The sequence below is a fragment of the Vitis vinifera genome, chromosome 16 (assembly GCF_030704535.1).
Source record: "Vitis vinifera cultivar Pinot Noir 40024 chromosome 16, ASM3070453v1".
NCBI classification, from domain to species: Eukaryota; Viridiplantae; Streptophyta; class Magnoliopsida; order Vitales; family Vitaceae; genus Vitis; species Vitis vinifera.
The window spans coordinates 18,010,282-18,030,595 of record NC_081820.1 but is presented as its reverse complement, the minus strand read 5'-3'; the positions used below and the strand labels follow the sequence as shown (position 1 = coordinate 18,030,595).

At 33.4% G+C, this 20,314-nt stretch overlaps 1 protein-coding gene across 1 annotated transcript in view; it reads right to left on the bottom strand.

The window, feature by feature from the left end:
* The window catches only part of LOC100262804 (mitochondrial intermediate peptidase, mitochondrial), a 28,399-nt gene extending 11,480 nt beyond the window's left edge, over positions 1-16,919 (bottom strand). The window contains exons 1-11 of the mRNA XM_002265551.4: positions 16,537-16,919; positions 14,645-14,726; positions 14,470-14,522; positions 14,268-14,322; positions 11,538-11,676; positions 11,401-11,455; positions 9,928-10,150; positions 8,767-8,862; positions 1,275-1,394; positions 981-1,106; positions 620-775 (exon numbers count right to left, since the gene is read on the bottom strand). Of these exons, the coding sequence (XP_002265587.3) occupies positions 620-775; positions 981-1,106; positions 1,275-1,394; positions 8,767-8,862; positions 9,928-10,150; positions 11,401-11,455; positions 11,538-11,676; positions 14,268-14,322; positions 14,470-14,522; positions 14,645-14,726; positions 16,537-16,865 (1,434 nt within the window). The 5' untranslated portion in view covers positions 16,866-16,919. The remainder of the gene's footprint in view (positions 1-619; positions 776-980; positions 1,107-1,274; positions 1,395-8,766; positions 8,863-9,927; positions 10,151-11,400; positions 11,456-11,537; positions 11,677-14,267; positions 14,323-14,469; positions 14,523-14,644; positions 14,727-16,536) is intronic.
* Between the last annotated feature and the right edge of the window lie 3,395 nt (positions 16,920-20,314).

Below are 20,314 nucleotides of genomic sequence, written 5' to 3'. Positions count from 1 at the left end.
TTACCAACTTTGAATTCAAAGCAAAAACAACCAAAATACTGAAGCTTGAACTTCTTCCATTCTACAAATTATTTTGGTAAGGCATAGAATGCAGAACCAAATTACCAAATTTGAATTCCTAACAAAAACAACCAAAACACTGAAGCATTGTGTGGGTTTGTGCATCTATGAATTGATAACTAGGAAAATTAACTAGAAAAGCCAAAACACTGCAACAGGTAATAGATTACCACAGTAGCAATGGGAATGCTAGTAATTAGGCATTAGACTCCATTCATGGCCTTAATTACAGCCTTCAAGAAATGAAAACCAAGCCCTTGAGGCCTGGCTCAAGTGATAAAGGGTTGGAAACGGTTTGTGGAAGGTTCCAGGTTCAAGTCCCAATGGAGCAAAAAATTATCTGTAAAAAAAAACGGAGAAATCCAAGAAAAAATCAAGTGCTAAGTGTAGGGCCTATGTACAAACCTGAAAGTAAGTAAAAATGTGGGAATATAAAGGAAATTGTTTCTAATTTCAATGACCCACGAGTTTTCAAATATGCAACCAAGTCAGAATAAATATACACTTTTTGCATATCAACAAGAGCTATACATTTTCTGTTTTTTCAATAAATGTGTACCTCCTCAGGATGATGTAGTGACATTTTAAGCACATCTGGATGCCAGGATTCACCTGGTGCAAGAGGGATCGAACGAAAGGTGGCACCAAATAATGATTCCACCAGCACTTTCAAACCCTCAATACATTGATGCAAAGGAAAATATGATGCTACAACCTGCATACAAAATCAAGGAACAATGATTGGATTTGAAAGAAGGGAACAAATAAATGTCTTCAACAAACACAAGAGAACCATATCTAGTATATATTCAGTACAGCATTAGTGAGCATGCATTTACAATTAATAAAAACGCTAGAAACTAGGGGAAACTCTCTACATTATAAATGTCATGCAAAACAAAGAGAAATGGAAAACTTACCGAGGAGTCCAAGTTGTAGGCAGAAGACTTCATCATCCCTGTGAAGTATGCCTCATCCCATGGCTCTAAATCTTCACATATTTGACCAGTTCTCGCCTTCTTGAAATCCCTAATTGCCTTAAACTCCTATAATCAAGGTGATTACTCATTTAATAACAAAAAAACCTAAAGTAAAATCTACAGCTAGAAAAGAAAGTGGCACTACAACTTTTTTTTAATACAGGCAAATAAGGAATATTGATTAAAAGTGTCTAACAAAACGGAGCAAAGCCCATGTTAGCCGAAGGATAATACCTCATCAGCCTTGGGCCTGATCATCTTGCTCATCTCAAACAAAAAGGACATCACAACCTCTGGTGATGAAGCCATGTTTGGACGCACTGCAAATTCAGCATAAGATTTATACCCCATTATCTGCATTCATCTATAAGGAACATCAATGACTCATAATATAATAAAGACAGCTTTCCTACTAAATTATCTGTTTCTTTTATAAATTTAGATAAATTTTCAGGTAGCCTGTGATATAAGAAGAAAAAATGAGCTCATGACAGCTAATCTAATGGCAATCTATCAGTTACTATTTTTAGGATCCACTTTCTCATGCATTCAATTCATCCATTGAAAGAGGTTCATAAACCTAAAAAGCTAACATTACTTTTGTGTACAGCCACAAGACTGTTTAGTCCAGTTCACTCAAGATTGAATTTGTTTCAGGATCATGGTCCTGACTTCTAAGGGCAATATCTTTGAGTAGGTTACAAACCTTAAGCTTTTTCATTCACTATATTTGCATGAAAAATAGGAGGTGAACAATTTCCCAGATCACTTGAAGATATATGAAGGCTACTGCCCCTAAAAAACCAGTTCTTATCATCAGAAATATACCTATCCCATCATAAAGGACATGACTCTCAGTGTTAAAAAAGAAACTAAAATAAAAATCCAATTAGAGTACACTTGCATTTACATTGTTTAACTCAAACAAGTGCTCTAGGAAATTAAAATAGCATTCACTGAACAGACTTGCATCACACCTCCTCCCTTAAATACTCTCAACCATCATCACCTAATGCATACAAAAAAGGTCGAAGAAACACCCTCCAAGAAGAGAAGGAAAAGGACAATTACAAGTTAATGATTGATCATTTTCCTCTTGATATTTGAAAAAATGTTACGACATTAGGAAATCATATGCTTCCTGGTAATCAAATGATCTATCAACCAAAGTTTCCTTCAACATAAGCCTCACCTTCAACCTTCAAACTTAAGACACCCAAACATCTATAAATCTCTCAAAGAGCTAGGCATCACCAAATGCACTTTAAACATTATGAAGAACTATATTTTGGGTCTCTCTAGAAAAAAAATCATACTCTTCACCCTCTCTTCACTCCTTATTTAACTAAATTACATTTCATATAATCTGCCTTGCTCCTGCTTCATCTAAAACCTGATTCTGGAGAACCACTCCATGGTTCTCACTTAGAATTAACTGTAACTCCAGTTTCCTCGATTAAACCATACCATCAACAAACAGTATACACCATGAAATATCTTCATGAATTCTTCTAGAAAGTTCATTCATATCTTAGGGCAAAGGATATTGACTTGTAAGAGTTTATATGCTATTTTTTTATATTATGCTAAGACTTATTTTATTTATTAGCTATTGAGGTGTTATTCTTATCTTGATTAATATTATAAATAGATGAGAAGGTGCAGAGAAATCAAGTCAAACAAATCCAAACATTTTTGTACTTTCTTTTTCTCCCTTGTATTTCTTTTTCTTTTTCCTAACCTTAACCCAAATCTTACAAGTTCTTATTTCTAAGTTGGCACTAGATAATATATCCTAGTGTTTATTTTATACCAAGTAGATCATCCCCACTTTCCCCAACAAAAACAAACCAGAAAAAAAAAAACAAAACAAAAATGTCCGAAATTTCAATGGCTGCATAGACTGATTTTATGATTATGATGGTGCTATTTTCCAGTAATTCTAGTCCTCATGTTTCCATTCTAGAATTTGGGGCTGGCTTTTTTGGCTCTTGCTGGCTTTGATTCTTCCTATATAAAGCATCTAGCCTAGGGAAGAGTGATTTGCTGATTTTTTTAATATTGACATGCTTTCATGGCTTAAGAGGGGTTTGGTAGCTTGCTCTTGCTGGTTCATGTGTTGGTGAAAGTTTGGACAGATTTACTTTGGCATTTAGAAGATTGTTTTCTATGTTTTCTGTGTTATGTGAAGCTTCGACAGGTTGGCTTTGATGTTTTGCAGATTGTTTCTTTATTTTTATTTTTAACTTTTTTATTTTTTTGAATTTTTTGTTTCAGCTAATTCAAGTTTTCACAGTTTGGAGCTCTCATGTTCTTAAAACTAGAGATCATGATTACAAAATTTCCCTGTAGCTGAAAATAAATTAGAAGCCTCAAGAATGACAGCCTACTGAAGTCAATTACATCAAAGAAATCGCATGGTACTAATTACCTTGCTTTGGCCCATGTTTTCCAGATTTTTCCATGTGGACAGAGGAAATTAAAATACTCTACAGATAGCCCACCTTACATATTAAGGCTGAAGAGTATGAAGATTGGACGTGTGAGAACTGCATCATTCTTAGATGACCGTGGCATGGCTTGGAACCTCACATTTCAACAGTATCTGAATTCTTTGATACTACTAAGAAGACTTAGGGCTAAACTTTTTCACAACAAAGTAACGTCTCTCAGGGTTCTGAGCTCTGTGTGAAAATCTTCATCAGAAAGCAGTCTGGAAAACCACTATCTGAATATTAAAGCACCCTTAAAATCTTGTGGGATTAGTTACTGTTATATCAATCTTTCACAGCTAGCTTGGAGCAGTAAGAGTGTCATTAAGAAAGTTTAGGATTACTTCCTCGTTATCTAGTTTAGACTCTAATTTTTGTGGGTATAAAGATCATATTCTTGCTAGTGAGATTCTACTTACTGCAATAGCTATTAATCTCTGCTATTAAGGTCCAGTTTACGACAAGGCTCCATCGTGGGCCCTCTACAATCTTCTGCCTTAATCATTGACATTGGCAGTTGTTGTGGTTCTACTGGTGTCTCATGGCGATCATGGTTTTCATGATAGTGGAGATGGTTGTATTAGTGAACATGATTAAGAGAAGTGTAATTATTGTGGCAATACCAATGATACCGAGCTTTATTGTCGGGTGAAATATGGTGAGCCGGATTGCGTGCATCAAGTCACAACTATATAGCCTTTTGATACATCTGGACATGTGGTTTGTGACTCTAGCTCTCGTGATACATTCACTACTCAACTTAATGAGTTCATTCATATATTCCACATTCCATTTCCATCCTCTTTGGCTGCTACTTTAGCCAACTCAAGTAATAATACATCTGTAGCCCAATCTTTTCCTTCAAAGGTCATTGACTATGGAGTTAACTCTTAGGGTTTCTATGCTCTCCTAAGTTCTTACAGTTACTCTCTAGTCTATGTTCTTAATTTCCTTTTAGTTTGCTTTCTGTAAGTGATTGGCTAAAATCTTAAATTGTTTCTTAACCTTTTGTTCCACTTCATGCATTTCCCAAGACCTCAAGAAGAAGAGGATGATTGGTTCATGCCATTAGAAATATAACTATATTATTGAACCTTTTTTTTTTTTTTTCCTTTGAAAAGAGTGTATTACTGAACGCAAAATGCGTATAAAAGTACATGGGTCATATACAAAAACCAAGCAAAAAAAAGGGGGGGAAGGGGGGGGGACACAAAAATACTCCCTTGGTATGAAGTGTCACAGCCTTAACTCTTTAATGGCATTCTTCTTGTGTCCATATTTGAATGTGAAGCCTACCATATAGTCCATCGGAACATAATAGGTTCTCAAACTAGTAGTTTTGATACATTTCTTTATTTTTATTCAAACTAGTTGTACTAGTTGTCATGGTATCATTCAGATACTCGGCATGCTTTTATTCAAGGTAGACAGAGTTTGGATGCAATGCTCATTGCTAGTAAGGCAATTGATTCTAGGTTAAAGGGCAGCATTCCCAGTCTCCCTTTAAAGATATTTATAATGAGAAGGTTTATGATCACGTCAATTGGGATTTCCTACTGGCAGCCTTGACTAAAATGACTTTGGGCAAAGGTGGATAAGTCGGATAAAATGGTGCAATTCCACAACAAGCTTTTGCGTCCTCGTCAACTGAACCCCTTCCATCTTTTTTCATAACTCTAAGGGCTTGAGGCAAGGTGACCCATCATCCCCTTATCTGTTCATTCTGGCCATGGAGGCTCTTAGCCAATTGTTGTTTAGAGCGAGAAGTGGTGGTTGCATCTTTGAGTTTAAGGCGGGAAGAAGCAATAGAGAGGGAATGGATGTCCCATCTTTTGCACCTTAATCTTCTGCGAGGCCAATAGTGATCAGTTGAAATATCTGAGTTAGGTGTTTATGTGGTTTAAGGCAATCTCTAGGTTAAAAGTGAATATGGATAAAAGTGAGGTAATTCCTGTAAGGGGGTTGCAACAATGGAGGATGTTACTTCGGTGTTGGGTAATAGAGTTGGGAAGTTCCCACCTCCTACTTGGGTCTTCCTTTGGGTGCCTCTTTTAAATCTTCCACGGTGTTGGATGCAATGAAAGAGAGATTTAGAAAAAGATTAACAATGTGGAAGAGGCAATACCTTTCTAAGGACGGGAGGCTTACTTTGATCAAAAACTACTTATCAAGTCTCCCGATTTATTTCATTTCTTTATTTGTTATTCCTAGAAAGGTGAGTTCAAGACTCGAAAATATCCAAAGGGATTTTTTTGGGACAGAGACGCCCTAGAGAAAAAGCCTCATTTTGTGAATTGAAATTTAGTTCATGTAGATGAGGGAGGCCTTGGAATTTGTAGCCTTATTTCCCTAAACAAAGCCTTACTCAATAAGTGGAGTTAGAGATTTGCTTATGAGAGGGAAGCAAATCATTAATGGGAAGTTTAGAGAAGAAGAACGGGGATGGTATTCGAGAGGAGTGAGAGGAGGTTATGGTGTGGGGTTGTGGAAAACCATTAGAAATGAATGGAAGGGTGTAAGAAGTAAATCTCGCTTTATAGTTGGGAACGGGAAAAGGGTTAAGTTTTGAAAAGACTTGTAGTGCGAGGACCAAATTTTGAAAGAAGTTTTTCCTGACTTTTTTTTTTTTGGTAGTAAACAAAGACAATTGGGTTTCAAAGCCATGGGAGGAGGGTGAAGATTTGGGTATCTGGAGCCCTCACTTTTCAAGACATCTTAACAACTAGGAGTTGGGAGAAATGGAGATTTTGTTTCATAAACTACAACCCTTGGTTTTTAGAAGGGAAGTGGAGAACATTCTAAGCTGGAGAGAAAGCTAGAACGGCAAATTTTCAGTTAGATCTCTTTATTGCCCCTATACTAGGGCTTCTAGAGATTCTTTACCATTTAGTATTATTTGAAGGTCATGGGCTCCAATGAGGATCAATTTTTTTGCTTGGAAAGCATCTTGGAGTAGACTTCTCAACTCTTAATCAGTTGAAAATGAGGGGTTGGAATATCCCAAATAGGTTTTACTTGTGGAAAAAAGATGAGGAAACTACAAATCACCTACTATTTTTTTTGTGACAAGGCTAGAATGTTGTGGAACTTGGTTTACTCCCTTTTTGGTGTGCAGTGGGTTATGCATTCCTCGATTAGAAGGAATCTGTTAGGATGTTGTGGAACTCGGTTTACTCCCTTTTTGGTGTGCAGTGGGTTATGCATTCCTCAATTAGAAGGAATTTGTTAGGTTGGCACGACTCTTGTGTGGGTAAAAAACAAGAGAAAGCATGGAGGGCTGCCCCTTTATGCTTCTTATGGACTATTTGGAAGGAAATGAATAGAAGAGCTTTCAATGACATCAAGCAGTCCGACTAAGCAATTAAATCTATTTTCATGTATACTTTTGTGAATTGGGCAAGGGTGTATGTAGAAGATCACACGTTGTCTTTAATTGATTTTGTAGATTGGTTGTTTGTTAGGTAAGGAGAAGGCTTTTTTTTGTCTCCTCACTACCTAGCTTTTTTTGGGCTTTGTTTGTATACTTCATGTGTACTTGTTTCGCTGTCTTTTAGGCACTATTAATGTAAGCCCATTTTATTACCTATCAAAAAAAAATGGTGTTGCTATGGAAAAACATTGTCATTTACTAAATGTTGTTCATACCTTTTTCATATATAGGTATGAAAATGTACTATCATTTACTCTCACATCAAGGCACATCATTAATCATATACCATATGTTGTTATTAACAATCAGACCCCTTTTTGCTTTTTACATCCAGGCCTTTCTTTTTATAACTCGCTTCTCAGGTATTTGGTTGTGTTATCTTAGTGCATAATCTAGACCCTTGTTGCGACAAACCTTCTCTGCATTTTTTCTTTTTATGGGTAAATTTTTATCCCCATTGGGACTTGAACCTAGAACCTCCCACTAACCCTCCTTGACCGTTTACCACCTGAGCTAGGCCTCAAGGGTGAAAAACCTTCTCCTCATACTTACAATTGTGGTTTCTTGGATACTCATACTCAAAAAAGTAACCATTGTTACAATTCTAAGACAATAATAATTTTGTAAGTGATGATATCAGCTTTTTGGTGTTGATGTTACTTAGCGAGTACCAAGACAAAATTTGTCACTGGACCTTATATCCACTTGTTACGGGGAGTGCTTATGTTCTATTACTCTTTCAATTCCAATTGCTCCTTCACCTCCTAAATCACAAGTGCAAGTTCACTAGGATCTAGAAATGAACAATTTTATGCTTGGTTTAATCAATTCAGAGCTGCAGACATTGAGTTTAGCTTATCCATATACAATAATATGGCATTATTACAATCATGGTGAATAATATAAATTGATGAGAAGGTGTAAGGAATTCAGTTAGACAAACCTAAATTTTTCTATGCTTTCTTCTTCTTTTGCATAACCTGAACCCTAAAATTACAATTTCTTACTTCTAACAGGACTCAACATTAATTCTGAGTGTGAGCCTATTGTGTCCAAAAGTCAGTTGTATCTCCTCCAGTGGGAAATAACTAGCATGCAATCAATATGGCACAGATAACTTCCAGTTAGCGTTTGGGGATTTCAAAGCTACTTGTTGGCAGTCACTAGCTAAAACATTAAAGAAAAATCATTATACAACAATATTTTAAGCACTGTATAAAACATGAGGTTCAAAGCTTGTGGTGACTCTTACATAACCAAGCCCTTCATTTCTTTTGGTAGATAAGCATCAATAAATTAAAAGCACATCAAGCCAGAGAATTCTTATTGGTTATGAGAGTGATGCACTTAGACATGGTTTGTATATTCATTTAGATATAACAGAGGAACTCAAAATCCAAATAAAGAGTTTAAGGTACAATAATTAACTAGTTACCACAAGAAAAGAAACCCTGTACAAGATGGACTAATGGACCATCTTCATGTCTGATCATAGATCCCATCTTTCTAAAACCAAACAAACCATATCTCTGGCCTTGTGTATTAGAGTAATGCCTGCTAGAGAGAATCTTCTCCAGGATATTCAGGAGACTCTTCCTCCAGAGAATTGTTAAAATTTAAATAACTTGATTAAAGGGCCTTCTCATAAGTACATTCAGAAGATAGAAGTATTCTAACATATTCACTAAATAATTATCACATAAAACATTCTTCTACAAAATCAAACTACAGCACCTCATCTCATGTAAATTATAACATACAATATTTAATACTAATCAAAATATTGAACATGAAGACAAATAACCTGAGCAATCTCATGTCGGGCAGCTATAAGTTTATCAAGTACAGCGAGGTTTGCATGGGGAACAGAATTTCCTTGTATGTATGCCATTTTCCTAACCTGGGAGTGAATAAAATTTAAAATTAAATTAAATTAAAAACTGAGAAGATGGAATGAGAACTGTTGAAAAAGATACTAGTGTTAGCAATTCAAACAGCTTGAAGTACTCCAAAGTCCCTTAACCAAAGCAAATTTAAATACATCAAGAAAATGAAGTTATTTTAAAATATTAGCAGTTAAAACTAAGATGGTCTCCTCCCATTTTTGTTCATCTTTTAATTCCACAAATATTATATAGCAGTTTTTAAAACCCTTTATACTCTAAGTTCATGAAAAATGATAACATTAAGAGCAACTCAAAATGACACAAATTTTAGCAGGTTCAGGTTTGATATAATTGTGTTTGTGTCATAATCATATCATCCCATATAGCTCTTTCAAGGGTCATGTTCAGATTTGACTACTCAACTTGTTTTAACCCATTTACTTATTTTTATCAAAATAACCAGTCTACTTAATCATGTCAAAATGACCCATTTACCTATATAAATTTATGAATTTCACATATTTAAAATTTATAAAAAAAATTAAGAAAAAAAATTATTATAAATATCAAATAATTAAAAATAAATAAATAACTAAGTAAATCAAATTTTATAGATTAAAAATATTTTATAATTAAACATTAAATAAAATTATAAACAAGTGCAAAATTATAATTTTAATTTACTTTTTATATTATAAACATATTATAAGTAAAATTAAATAATTAAATTAATTATGATTTTATGGAAAATAAAATAAAATTAGAACTGAAAGTTAAAGCAACTAAAATACATTGTAACATAATACATTTATAAATTTAAAATTTTAAATAAGTTAAATAGGTTAGAAGCATATTAATAAGTTAAATGGCTTAAAATCATGTTAAAGGATTTAATGAGTTAAAATTGTGTTAACGGATTATCCATGTCAATTCATATACAATTCAAACTAACCAATTTATTAAGCAGGTTAACGGCCGTATTTGGGTTGAGTATATTTTCACTATTTTTTAGCTCAATGTGAACGAGCCATCACCATCCCTAGCACCACATATTAGCAAAAGAATTAAATGAAAACTACCTCAGCATCTGATGCCCATTGCAGAATAGAGGATAAAGTTCCCGGCTCTGTTGTTATCCGAAATCCCTTTTCCTTGATGTTATCTCTTGATCCTGAAGATCCTCTTAAAGTACTGGAATTTAAACCATAAATAGGCTTGAAAAGATGGTGCAAATGTTTTGGAATCCTTGATGCCGGAAATATATCTACAGAACCTGGGTCTGTGATAATATTTTCACTAAACCTGGACCAAATGAATGCAGAAAGAAACTCACCATCAATCAGCCCGGTATTTGCACATACTTCAACAGATTAAAAACTCTAAACAATGTTTATTTTGGTTTAAGATAGAAGAGCAGAGTAAGAAACAAACAAAATTGTAAAATATGCAGTGCATCAGTGCATGGAACCTCTTTTACGGACCACATTCCAACAGAAGTTAGCAACTGAGCCATCCAAGCATGGGAATTCAAAGGCAACTCAAATAAAACCACTCAGAAAAACGACAGAAATGAGAAACTCTACTGATGAATATTTCTCCTATAAAAAGAAAAGAAAAACAAAAAGTGTAAAATCCACCAATGACTATTAAGAAATTAACTTTTTGTAGAGAAGTATTTACATAAGATCACAACCAACCAAAAAAAAAAAAAAAAGCAAAGAAAGAAAAGGAACGCTCCAATCATGCTTAGAAGTTCCATATACTTCAGGTAATTAACTAACTAATGTGACTTATAAACCACACATACCCATACTTAATATCATAATACTTCCAAACTTCCTTGAGCTCAAGTAACTTCCAGAAACTTTTCTTTCTATAGGTGTCCCTTTTTTTGTATATGAAATTAAACCAGGAACATCCCAAACTTACAACTTAAGCCAGGGTTCAGAGGCTAACTTACAACTTAAGCCAGGGTTCAGAGGCTAAGTAACTTTGATAAATTATTTCACCTTCTACAATGTTCAAAATTTAACCTTTCTTTAATGATTCAAATTTTGGATTCAAAAGAAATGCACAAATGAGTACCCCAGTATGATACAAAAGCAAGCATGCTTGGACTCAGTGAATGTGTTTGCATATATAAATGAATATGGGAGCTATTACAGCACATTCTAATTAATATATCTATGAGAAAAAAAGTCAATTTCTGAATCACATAATAGCCCACAATCTTATTAACATGTCTGTAGAGTTTATTTCCATATATAACACCATTCTTATTTCCTAATTTAAAAAAAATAAAAAACAAAAACAAGGTACATGAATAAGGTCATAAGTTAGACCACATATACTATGAATGTTGTTCTTTAGGTAGGAAAAATAGTAATCCATAAGAACTTGAGAAACCCCATATCCAACAGACAACAAATGAATTCTCAAACATTTCCATGATAAAATAATGGTCATAATGAGCATCAAGAAATTAATGGTTTTAATCAATTATATGGAAATAGGATGAACGATGTCATGAAATAACAATAAGAATTACTTACTCCCTGCACAGATGAGCAATTTCTACGTGCAGCTGATTAACTCGATCAAGCTTATCTGTGAAGCAAGACTGAGATGTTAGTTACTGAAAGAGAAAATATTAACATGCCTAAAGTAAAGAAAATGGCCATGTAAGTACCAGCTGCAAGATGGATTCCACCCTTCTCAAAGTCAACACGTAAGTAATGGGCTGCCCTTTTAGCTTCTTTGCTAAGCAAATTACGATCTTTTTCAACTTTCAACACCGCATGATAAAGACTATGATTTGTGTTGAGATACTGCATTCCATTGAAACAAAAGGCCAAAGAATTTTACTGTCAATAACAAATGCACTTGAAGAGACCCAGAAGCATGAAAGAAATTCTATCAAAAATAGTTATAAACCACAGTTCCTGAAGGTCCTATCAAAGTTGGATTAAATTTTACCCTTGAGCATATGGATTGAAGCTATGTTTTTGAGAACAAAAAAATGGGAAAACTTGTTTGGTTGGTAATTGTTCCCAAAATAGGTTTTTGAGAATTGTTTGAAAAACAAGGTGTTTTCTAAGAATATATTTTAGTTGTTTTCACTTGTTTTCCAAAGCTGTTTTAAAAAATAATTGTACAAATATGAAATATTATTGAAAATAAAGCACTTCATATAAAAGTTATTTTTAAAAAATATTTGGAAACATAAAATACAAACATTTCAAGTTCCCAAACAAACTTTTGTTTTAGAAAACATCAGAGAACTATTTTTGAAAAGCATTCTTAAAAACTATTTTTTGAGAACTATTTTGAAAAACCTTCCAAAACAAGCCCTAAACTTTCTGCATGTAAAAATTTTTTTTTTCTACAGCAGATGAAAGTCATTTACTTGTCCTGATGTACAAAGATCAAATTCCTTTTCAAAAATGAATTATCATCTAGACAACCTAAAATTAATCCTGTTAATAAAAATTCTAAACCATAGTTGTTAAAGGCACACCTAGTCCTATGCTTCAGCAATGCTCCAGCTGTGGAGCATTGGTTGCCAAGTTGCATGCCTTTTTGGAGAAGCACACCTCTCAATCTTTTTTCTTTTTTTTAATGGAAAAATAATGTTGTTTTGGCCTTTTTTGTAAAACAAATTAGAAACAAAAATAGAAGTGCATGTGTTGCAAATGTCGACACCCAAAAAATGTTTATATTGTCCTCTGGTTTGAGTTCTTCAGCCCCCAAACAATGAAACATAGGTTTTTTTTCCTTTTTATTCTTTATTCTTGAAATTTCAAACTTTATACTTTTTTAAAAGTAGTATTGGATTGTCTTTGTTGGATGCTTCATTTAAATGCTTGAACTCTTGATCTGGTTGTTACTTGAACTGAAATTTTGGATCATATTTGATGACATGAGTACATAAAAAATGTTTGCATATCCAATATTTTATAAAATTCTGCATGTGCCCTTGGCTGCATATTTGATGACATGAGTGCATAAAAAATGTTTGCATATCCAATATCTTATAAAATTCTGCATGTGCCCTTGGCTGCATATCACCTCACCTAAGCACACACCTTGGGTTGCGGCTCACTTTTCAGAACCATGACCAAAACTACTGCAAATTATATTTTAGTTGGTGATATATATGGTATCAAAGCTAAATGACTATCTTTTCAAATCTTGGACTACTTAGGACAATATCTTCACTCAAAAAAAATTCATATCCGCAGTGAAACACAAGACCATGTCAAAAAATGCAGTAGGACAGTACCTTTCAGAAAGCAAAGTTAAAACAATAACAGCACATACAACAGATTTTAACCATAAAAATAACCCAAGGTCAGCATCACACAAAAGAAAGATGTACAGAACTTGGTTCAGCCACTAAATGTAATCCATTTTGATGATTTATCTTCAGTATTTTATCAACTTATCATCTATGTTTAAGGATCATAGGTACTTCATCTAAGAAGCGTTCACGTGCACTTCAATTTGGAAAAGCAAATAATAGAAAAGACAACATTTCTCAGCACATGCCCGCAGAAGTTCAGTTTAAGGATTTTGCAATATGGAAACAGGTTGTGTGTGTGTGTGTGTGTGTACTAGCCAAGCAATACGAGAAAATGACAATACAAAAGCAGGTCTTCTATCTGATAGGTCAAGCATCAGCACATGGCTAGCCCCACTAGGGAGGCTTTCTTGCAAATGAAGAGGAGGTTATTAACTCGTCCAAACACCTTTTCTAAGCACATTTTTGTGCATGGGAACAGGTTTTGGCTTCTCTTCAAGTATAAGATTCCATGACTCTTTGCATCATTTGTGGTAAGCTTAATTTTCTTGCTAAGCCCTGACCACACTTGATCAGTAGGAACACGCAGATTGGTGGTAAGAACAAACATGATGACCTATGATTTTTATTTTTAAAAAAAAAGGAAAATGGCATAGCCAACCAAAATAGTTGTTATACAAGGCTTTATTGAGTTGAGCATCTTGGAAGTAGCTCAAACTTACCCAGCAGTATCAAGAGTAATCCTCATGTTCACAGAAATTGTTGATGAACACAGAAGCAAGCAGCATGTTTTAATCTTTTTTTCCAGGAACAGAAGTTAAACTTTGTAACCAATCTTGGTCAGACTGACCAATTACCAGAATTAAATATAGACAAGAAAGAAAAAATGGATCCCATTTTACATTTCATTCCTTCCAATTTCCTTTTCCTTTAACATTCTAGTTTCTATTAAAATCTTTTGTTTCCATTTAAAATTTCTCTTAACTCACATAAAAAATGCACAAGTAAAGAGAACAAAAGGTATGTGGTCATTACATACAACCATGCACATAGAGATATCAAATGCATGATCACTTATCAAGACAATGCAAAAGCCAGATGAATCACTTGTCACCTCACATGTAGATATTCATTAATTCTCATAGATGCCTTGTTAGCCTCCTCAACAAATTCCCTGAAATACACAAACATAAAAACAAAAAAAGTAAATACAAACAAAGATAGAAAAGAAATATCATAATATGTCATAAGAATACACCAAAAGTAGTAGCAATATCAAAATTGATAAATGCAACCATAAATTCTCATAATAACAAATTACCTATCTGGATGAGTATGTCTACAAAGCTCTGCTGAGTCAACAACTGAACAAACCTAACAAATCAAACAGTGCCTTTATCACTAACTGACTCTTAAGATTGGAAAATAACAACCCAACAAAGAATTTGGAGTCTTTGTGTGTGTGTTTGTGTGTAATAAAACTCCAAAAACTTTACTGCATCTGATATCTCATCCATGGCTCTGACGATTTCTGCTGATGAAGGCATTCCAGAAATGTAAGTAACCAGTTCACTGGACCTGCAAATGTAAAATCAGAATCAAAATTGAATCATATAAACTTACTTCCATTTAATGACTAAGAAAACAGAGGAAAAGAAAGGAAAATAACGCTTTCATTGGTTGCTATGAAAATTAAGAGGAGAAAAAGAAAGAGAAGAATTTAAATCTTACATTTCATATCATTTTGTTTTTAACAAGTACAGTTCACCTAGTGCTGAAGATCTAACCCAAGTACATACACAGTTATGGATAAAAAAGAAAAAGTGAAAAAGATAGAACACTATTTAAGCATTCCATTCCCTTGTTTCCATACAGTCCACAACTAGCCTAAAGTTGCAGCCTCCAAAAGACCCCCTTTCTCTTCCTAACTGGACCCTTAGTCATCCCCAAAGAAGAATTATAACAGTTCTCAGCATCATGCAGTGAACTCAGCATCATGCAGTGAACTCACAAAAACACAACAGCACAGCAAAAATACAATGCAAAAGAATGTTGTCTACTGTTTCCACTCCATTCTTACTCGCAGTGCAGAAGGAGTACATTATCCTTCACACTCCAGAGCTGCAGTCCTTCGAAGAAAGATGCTTTATAAGGGACTCTAGTGCCTCCTTCCAAGGAAAATTGCCTCCTTGTGTCTCCCATCAATATCTCCATAAAAAACCGCATCAAGAATTTTCCATCCCTCATCTGTTGCCAAGTAACATTCGAACTTCAACTTCTGCCAACTGCCAAGCTAACTGAATCCATCCAAACCCACCCCTTTCAGTCTAGCCATAAACAGTGCTCCAGTTCCTGGTACAGGAACTGCTCGACAAAGCAAGGTTTCCATCACTCACTCCACTCTGTAACCTTTGTTGCAATCCCAGTAATCAGCACCCTAGACCTCCTTGTTTCTATCTGTGTCATAAAGTTCGGAGATAACGTCCTTCAAGGCTCTTCCCACCAGATAAGCTTCCAAAAAATCTCCCTCTAACCCCTTTCCATGCCATAAAAAGAGACTAACTAAACTCATTTGGCCTAATTCCTTCCCCAAGCCCGTTCCTATGACTGCCCCCTCCCCCAAACTTCCCTCAGTCATAAATCCCCCCTACTCCACAGACTTGGTTTCCACCACCTGTCTCTATACTTTATCCCATTGCACTGCAGATCACCATAGCACTTTCTCAACAATGGCTTATTCAACAACCTAAGATGTGTTGAACCTGATTCTCCATCTTTCTGAGGTTTTGATATTCTATCTCATCCAACCAAATGACCCCAACACTGATCATCACCCATCCTATGATAAATCAGTCTGAAACTTCTCCAGTCATTCTGCCACTGATTCAGGGATGTAATAGGTTGGCAAGTTTACTAGTTCCTCCACTCCGCAATCCAAATCTCCGTTACTTGTTGGCCCAAACACAACTGCACCAATCCTTAAAACAAGCTCAATTAAGTGGCGGCACTACTTCCTCCAGGATTTCTCAGCAACGAATAAAAGCATAAATGAAAATCAAACTTCAAATCATTTCTTCTCTTCTCCTCTTTTCAAACATTAAAAAATAATAATAATAATAATAATAATAATAATCATAAAGTAAAACCACGACGCAAAACAAAACTCAAAATCAGCTAGACTCGATACCTTTTTTCATTAGACCCGGTTAATTGGAAGTTTTCTAGTATTCATTTATAACCTTTTTTTTTTCTCAGGAACCAAACAAACAATCACAAAATAAATCAAAACTTAAAACCAATTCTTTTTCTTGCCTGGGTTTTCATTTGAAAACCCAACATATTGCTTTTCCTTTTCTTTTTTTTCTTTTTTTTCCTTTTATGCAGTTACCGTTCAATGGCTTCGTCAACAAAGCGCTGAAAGCCTTTAGGCGTCTTCAGGAGATCAAATCCGTAGAGGCCAGACGTGTGTAAACGGTGGCTCCCAATACGCTCCAAATTGCATTGGTTGTGAAGAAACCTGAGACAGAGACTCGAGGCGGCTCTGCGAACTAGGGTTAACATTTTTGGGTGGCCGGAGGTAACGCCGCCGGTGACTTGGCTGCTGCGGCGGCTCCGTATGAGCCTCAAAATTACCAAGTTTGTTGTTGTTGTGGTTTTGAATTGCAGATTCAAGCGGACCAAAACAGTGATGAAACGTCGAAAAGGAGTTACTGTCATAAAACGGCGGCGTTTTATGTTGAAAGAACCTCTACCCCTGTATTTTATTTTATTTTTTCCTTCCAAATAATGTTTGATGTGATATGGAAATTTGAAAATAATAATAATAATAAAACATATTTTTATCAAAAGTAAAAATAATAATTATTTTATACTTTAAAAAAAATCTGTTAAAACTTGAAAACACAACCGATCTCAATTTCCTTAAAATATATTTTTAGTGAGTGTTTTCTAATAATATGTTTTAATTATTTCAATTTATTTTCACTTATTTTTAAAAATTATTTTATAAAATAATTCTATAAATATAAAAATTAATTAAAAATAAAATACTATATATAAGATTTATTTTTTACAAATGCAAGAAATAAGTCAAAAATTTTCAATTTTGGGGAAGAGCATAAAACTATTTTTAAAAATTATTATAAAAAATTATTTTAAAAATATTCTCAAAGAACCCTATATTGTATCTTTTTAAAGGATGAACATCATAAAAGAAAATTTAAACATAAACATATGTAAATAGCTTATTTTAGAAGGAAAAAATAAATAGATGTTAAGACTTTATTTGGTAACTATTTTAGTTTTTAAAAATTCTTCTCTGATTTTTGTAAAACAAAAGTTTGTTTCAAAACCTAAAATGTTTTTAACATGTTTTTAATATTTTTAAATATGTTTTAAAAATAATTTTTATATCTAATATTTTATTTTTAATTATTCTACATGCTTATATAATTATTTCTTAAAACAACCCTAAAAAAAAAAACACTATGTTTTCTACTTTTAAAAATAAAAAATAAAGAACAATTTTTTGTTGTCAAACATGTTTTCTTATTTTTATGATATGAAGAACATAAAATTGTTCTAGAAAACAATTGTCAAAAGACTCTAATTATAATACCTAATAGTAATGAATTAAATATGCAATAATGATTATATTAATACTTAACCTTAAACGTGTTTAATTATATACTAAGACTAGTTTAACGTTAATTTTATTTAATTATGAATTAAATCTTGATTAAGGTTAAGTGTAATTAGTTAATAGTTTAAGCATGTATATTAGTTTATTATGGGTTCATTAAAATTATAAAAACCTAAGGGATTAATGGTCAGTTACAGACATAAAAACTCATAACTAGAAGGATTAAACCACAAAAATGGCAAATTGATGATTAGTGGCCGTCTTAAGGCCTACCACCTCATGCATGCTAGTTTAAGAACCCCTTTATAAGGATTGTCAACTCTCATTTACAGCCTATCTCTACAACAAATTGGTGGGTTTAGAGTGAGAAAAGTTAGAGAGCGAAAGTGAAGAATCAAGGTAAAAAAAGAAGATAAATTTAGTAATTTTGGTATATTTGGGTCCCAAATGATCTTTTGAAGCAAATTAATAGTAAAGTTTGTTTAAAAGTTGAGTTTAATTAGGTATAAACATGTTTTAATTATAAATTACGGTTAATTAGGGTTTTAAGTATTTTGATTTAAATATTCATAATGGAAGATTCATCATGATTGTTTGTTTAGTTTGCTTTAATTGAAAAAATATATTAATGAATCATGTGATTAATTAGATTTATTTGAATGCTTGGAGCTGCTAATTGATTAAGTTTAAGGAAAATTAGAATAAATAGTGTATGCTAATTAATTGGGAAACATCGATATGCATAACAAAAATTGTTCAATCCACCTTAAATTAGATTTGTAAACCTATAGGCATAATGATTAGGGAATATGAAAATTTAAGTCATCAACATCAAATTGTTAAAATTAACAATAAGGAAAGAATGTCAAACTTTAATTATGAAATTTTTATAATCGAAAAACCTAAACTATATTGTTTCATTTCAGTTCCTTATAATAGCTAAGGGTGTCCACATAGAAGGATTGCAAAAGAGAAGTTGGTGTAAGGTAGAGAATTTTATATCATTCTATTATGAATCTTGGTTTCATTTCTTGATGCAATTATTTAAATTTTCATGTCATTATTATGATTTCATGAAGTGTTTTAATGTACCATAGTGCTCTCAGTTTATTGTATTAAAATGTTGCAATGACATTTTAAAATGAATTGGTATGAGGATTCATGGGTTTTTGAAAAAATGGTTCATGGTATGGTTGCATTACAAGAACGATACAAGATAATGGCAAATAATATCTAGAGAATAGATTGTTTATGTAGGACCGTGGGTCATTGGGTGAAAGTCCCTAAAACCCTCAAGGAAGACACTCTGATGTGGGTAGATGGGGTTGGTCTTGTCCTTGGGTTTTAGTCCCTAAAGATATAGGGTTGGTCTTGCCATTGGGTTGTAGTTCAAAAAGACACGAGGTTGATCCTGCTCTTGGGTATGAGTCTTAGAAGACACGGGGTATGATTTACCCTTGGGTGATAGTTATAGAATAGTCATTATTATGACCAAGTATCTTTTGGAGCATTGATGTTTGACATGTACATTGGTGGAAGTTAGCAGCTTATCAGGTGTGAGAGGATAGATGAGGCAAAGCAAAGATGAAACCATCAACAATATGCATATGTGTTTGACATTATCGCATATTTGCTAATGATTATAAATTGTTTATTATGCATGTTATTATATGTTTAATTTAAGGTTTTTTAAGAATATGCATAGGATGGTTATAAACTTTCCTATTATGTTGTGAATTTACCCTATCCCTTCCATCTTTAGATGCAAGTTAGAAGACATTAGCTGAGGTTAATGCTTGAACATTGCTTTTGTGTTGATTGGATGCTGTTTTGTTCACGTTGAAAGTGTTTTGAGGTTTTTGATTTTGTATCATACAAAGACTAAGAGTTCATTGAACAGTAATTTTAGGAAGTATTTCTAACATTTTTAATACTTAAAATTTTTTATTATTCAAGTGTTTAAAATATTAGAAACGTTTTTTAGAATCACTATCAAACGCACTTTAAATCATTTTTTGAATGAATGATATAATGTATATTTGTTTTTATACACTTACAATATGACCCACCCTTAGTGAACCATGAGGCTTTGGTACGTAAAAAGTAATGTGGTAGAGGTTTTCTTTTGTGAAACATATCATATTTTGTTAATTAATGGTTACAAAGTTTATCACAAGGCCACATCCTCATTTTGCACAAAATCAATCATAAACTCAATATTTAAATTTTTCGTCTGGACATATCGTCATTTTATACAAATTCAGCCAAAAACTCAATATTTAAATTTTGTCTCCCCGGTTTTTGGAGCACTAATTTTGTATTTGAACATTAATTAGTAAGTCTGAAAAAACTGCTATAAAAAACTATTAAAAGAAAAAAAATGGATGTTAAGTTGGTTGCCTTTTGTTTTTGTTTTTGGGTCATTTTTTGAATTATTTTTTGTACATTTCTTGTCCAGAATTTTGATAGCATCCGGTGGTGGCAGATGCACCCTAATCCTGAGTAAACTCATTCACAACTATAA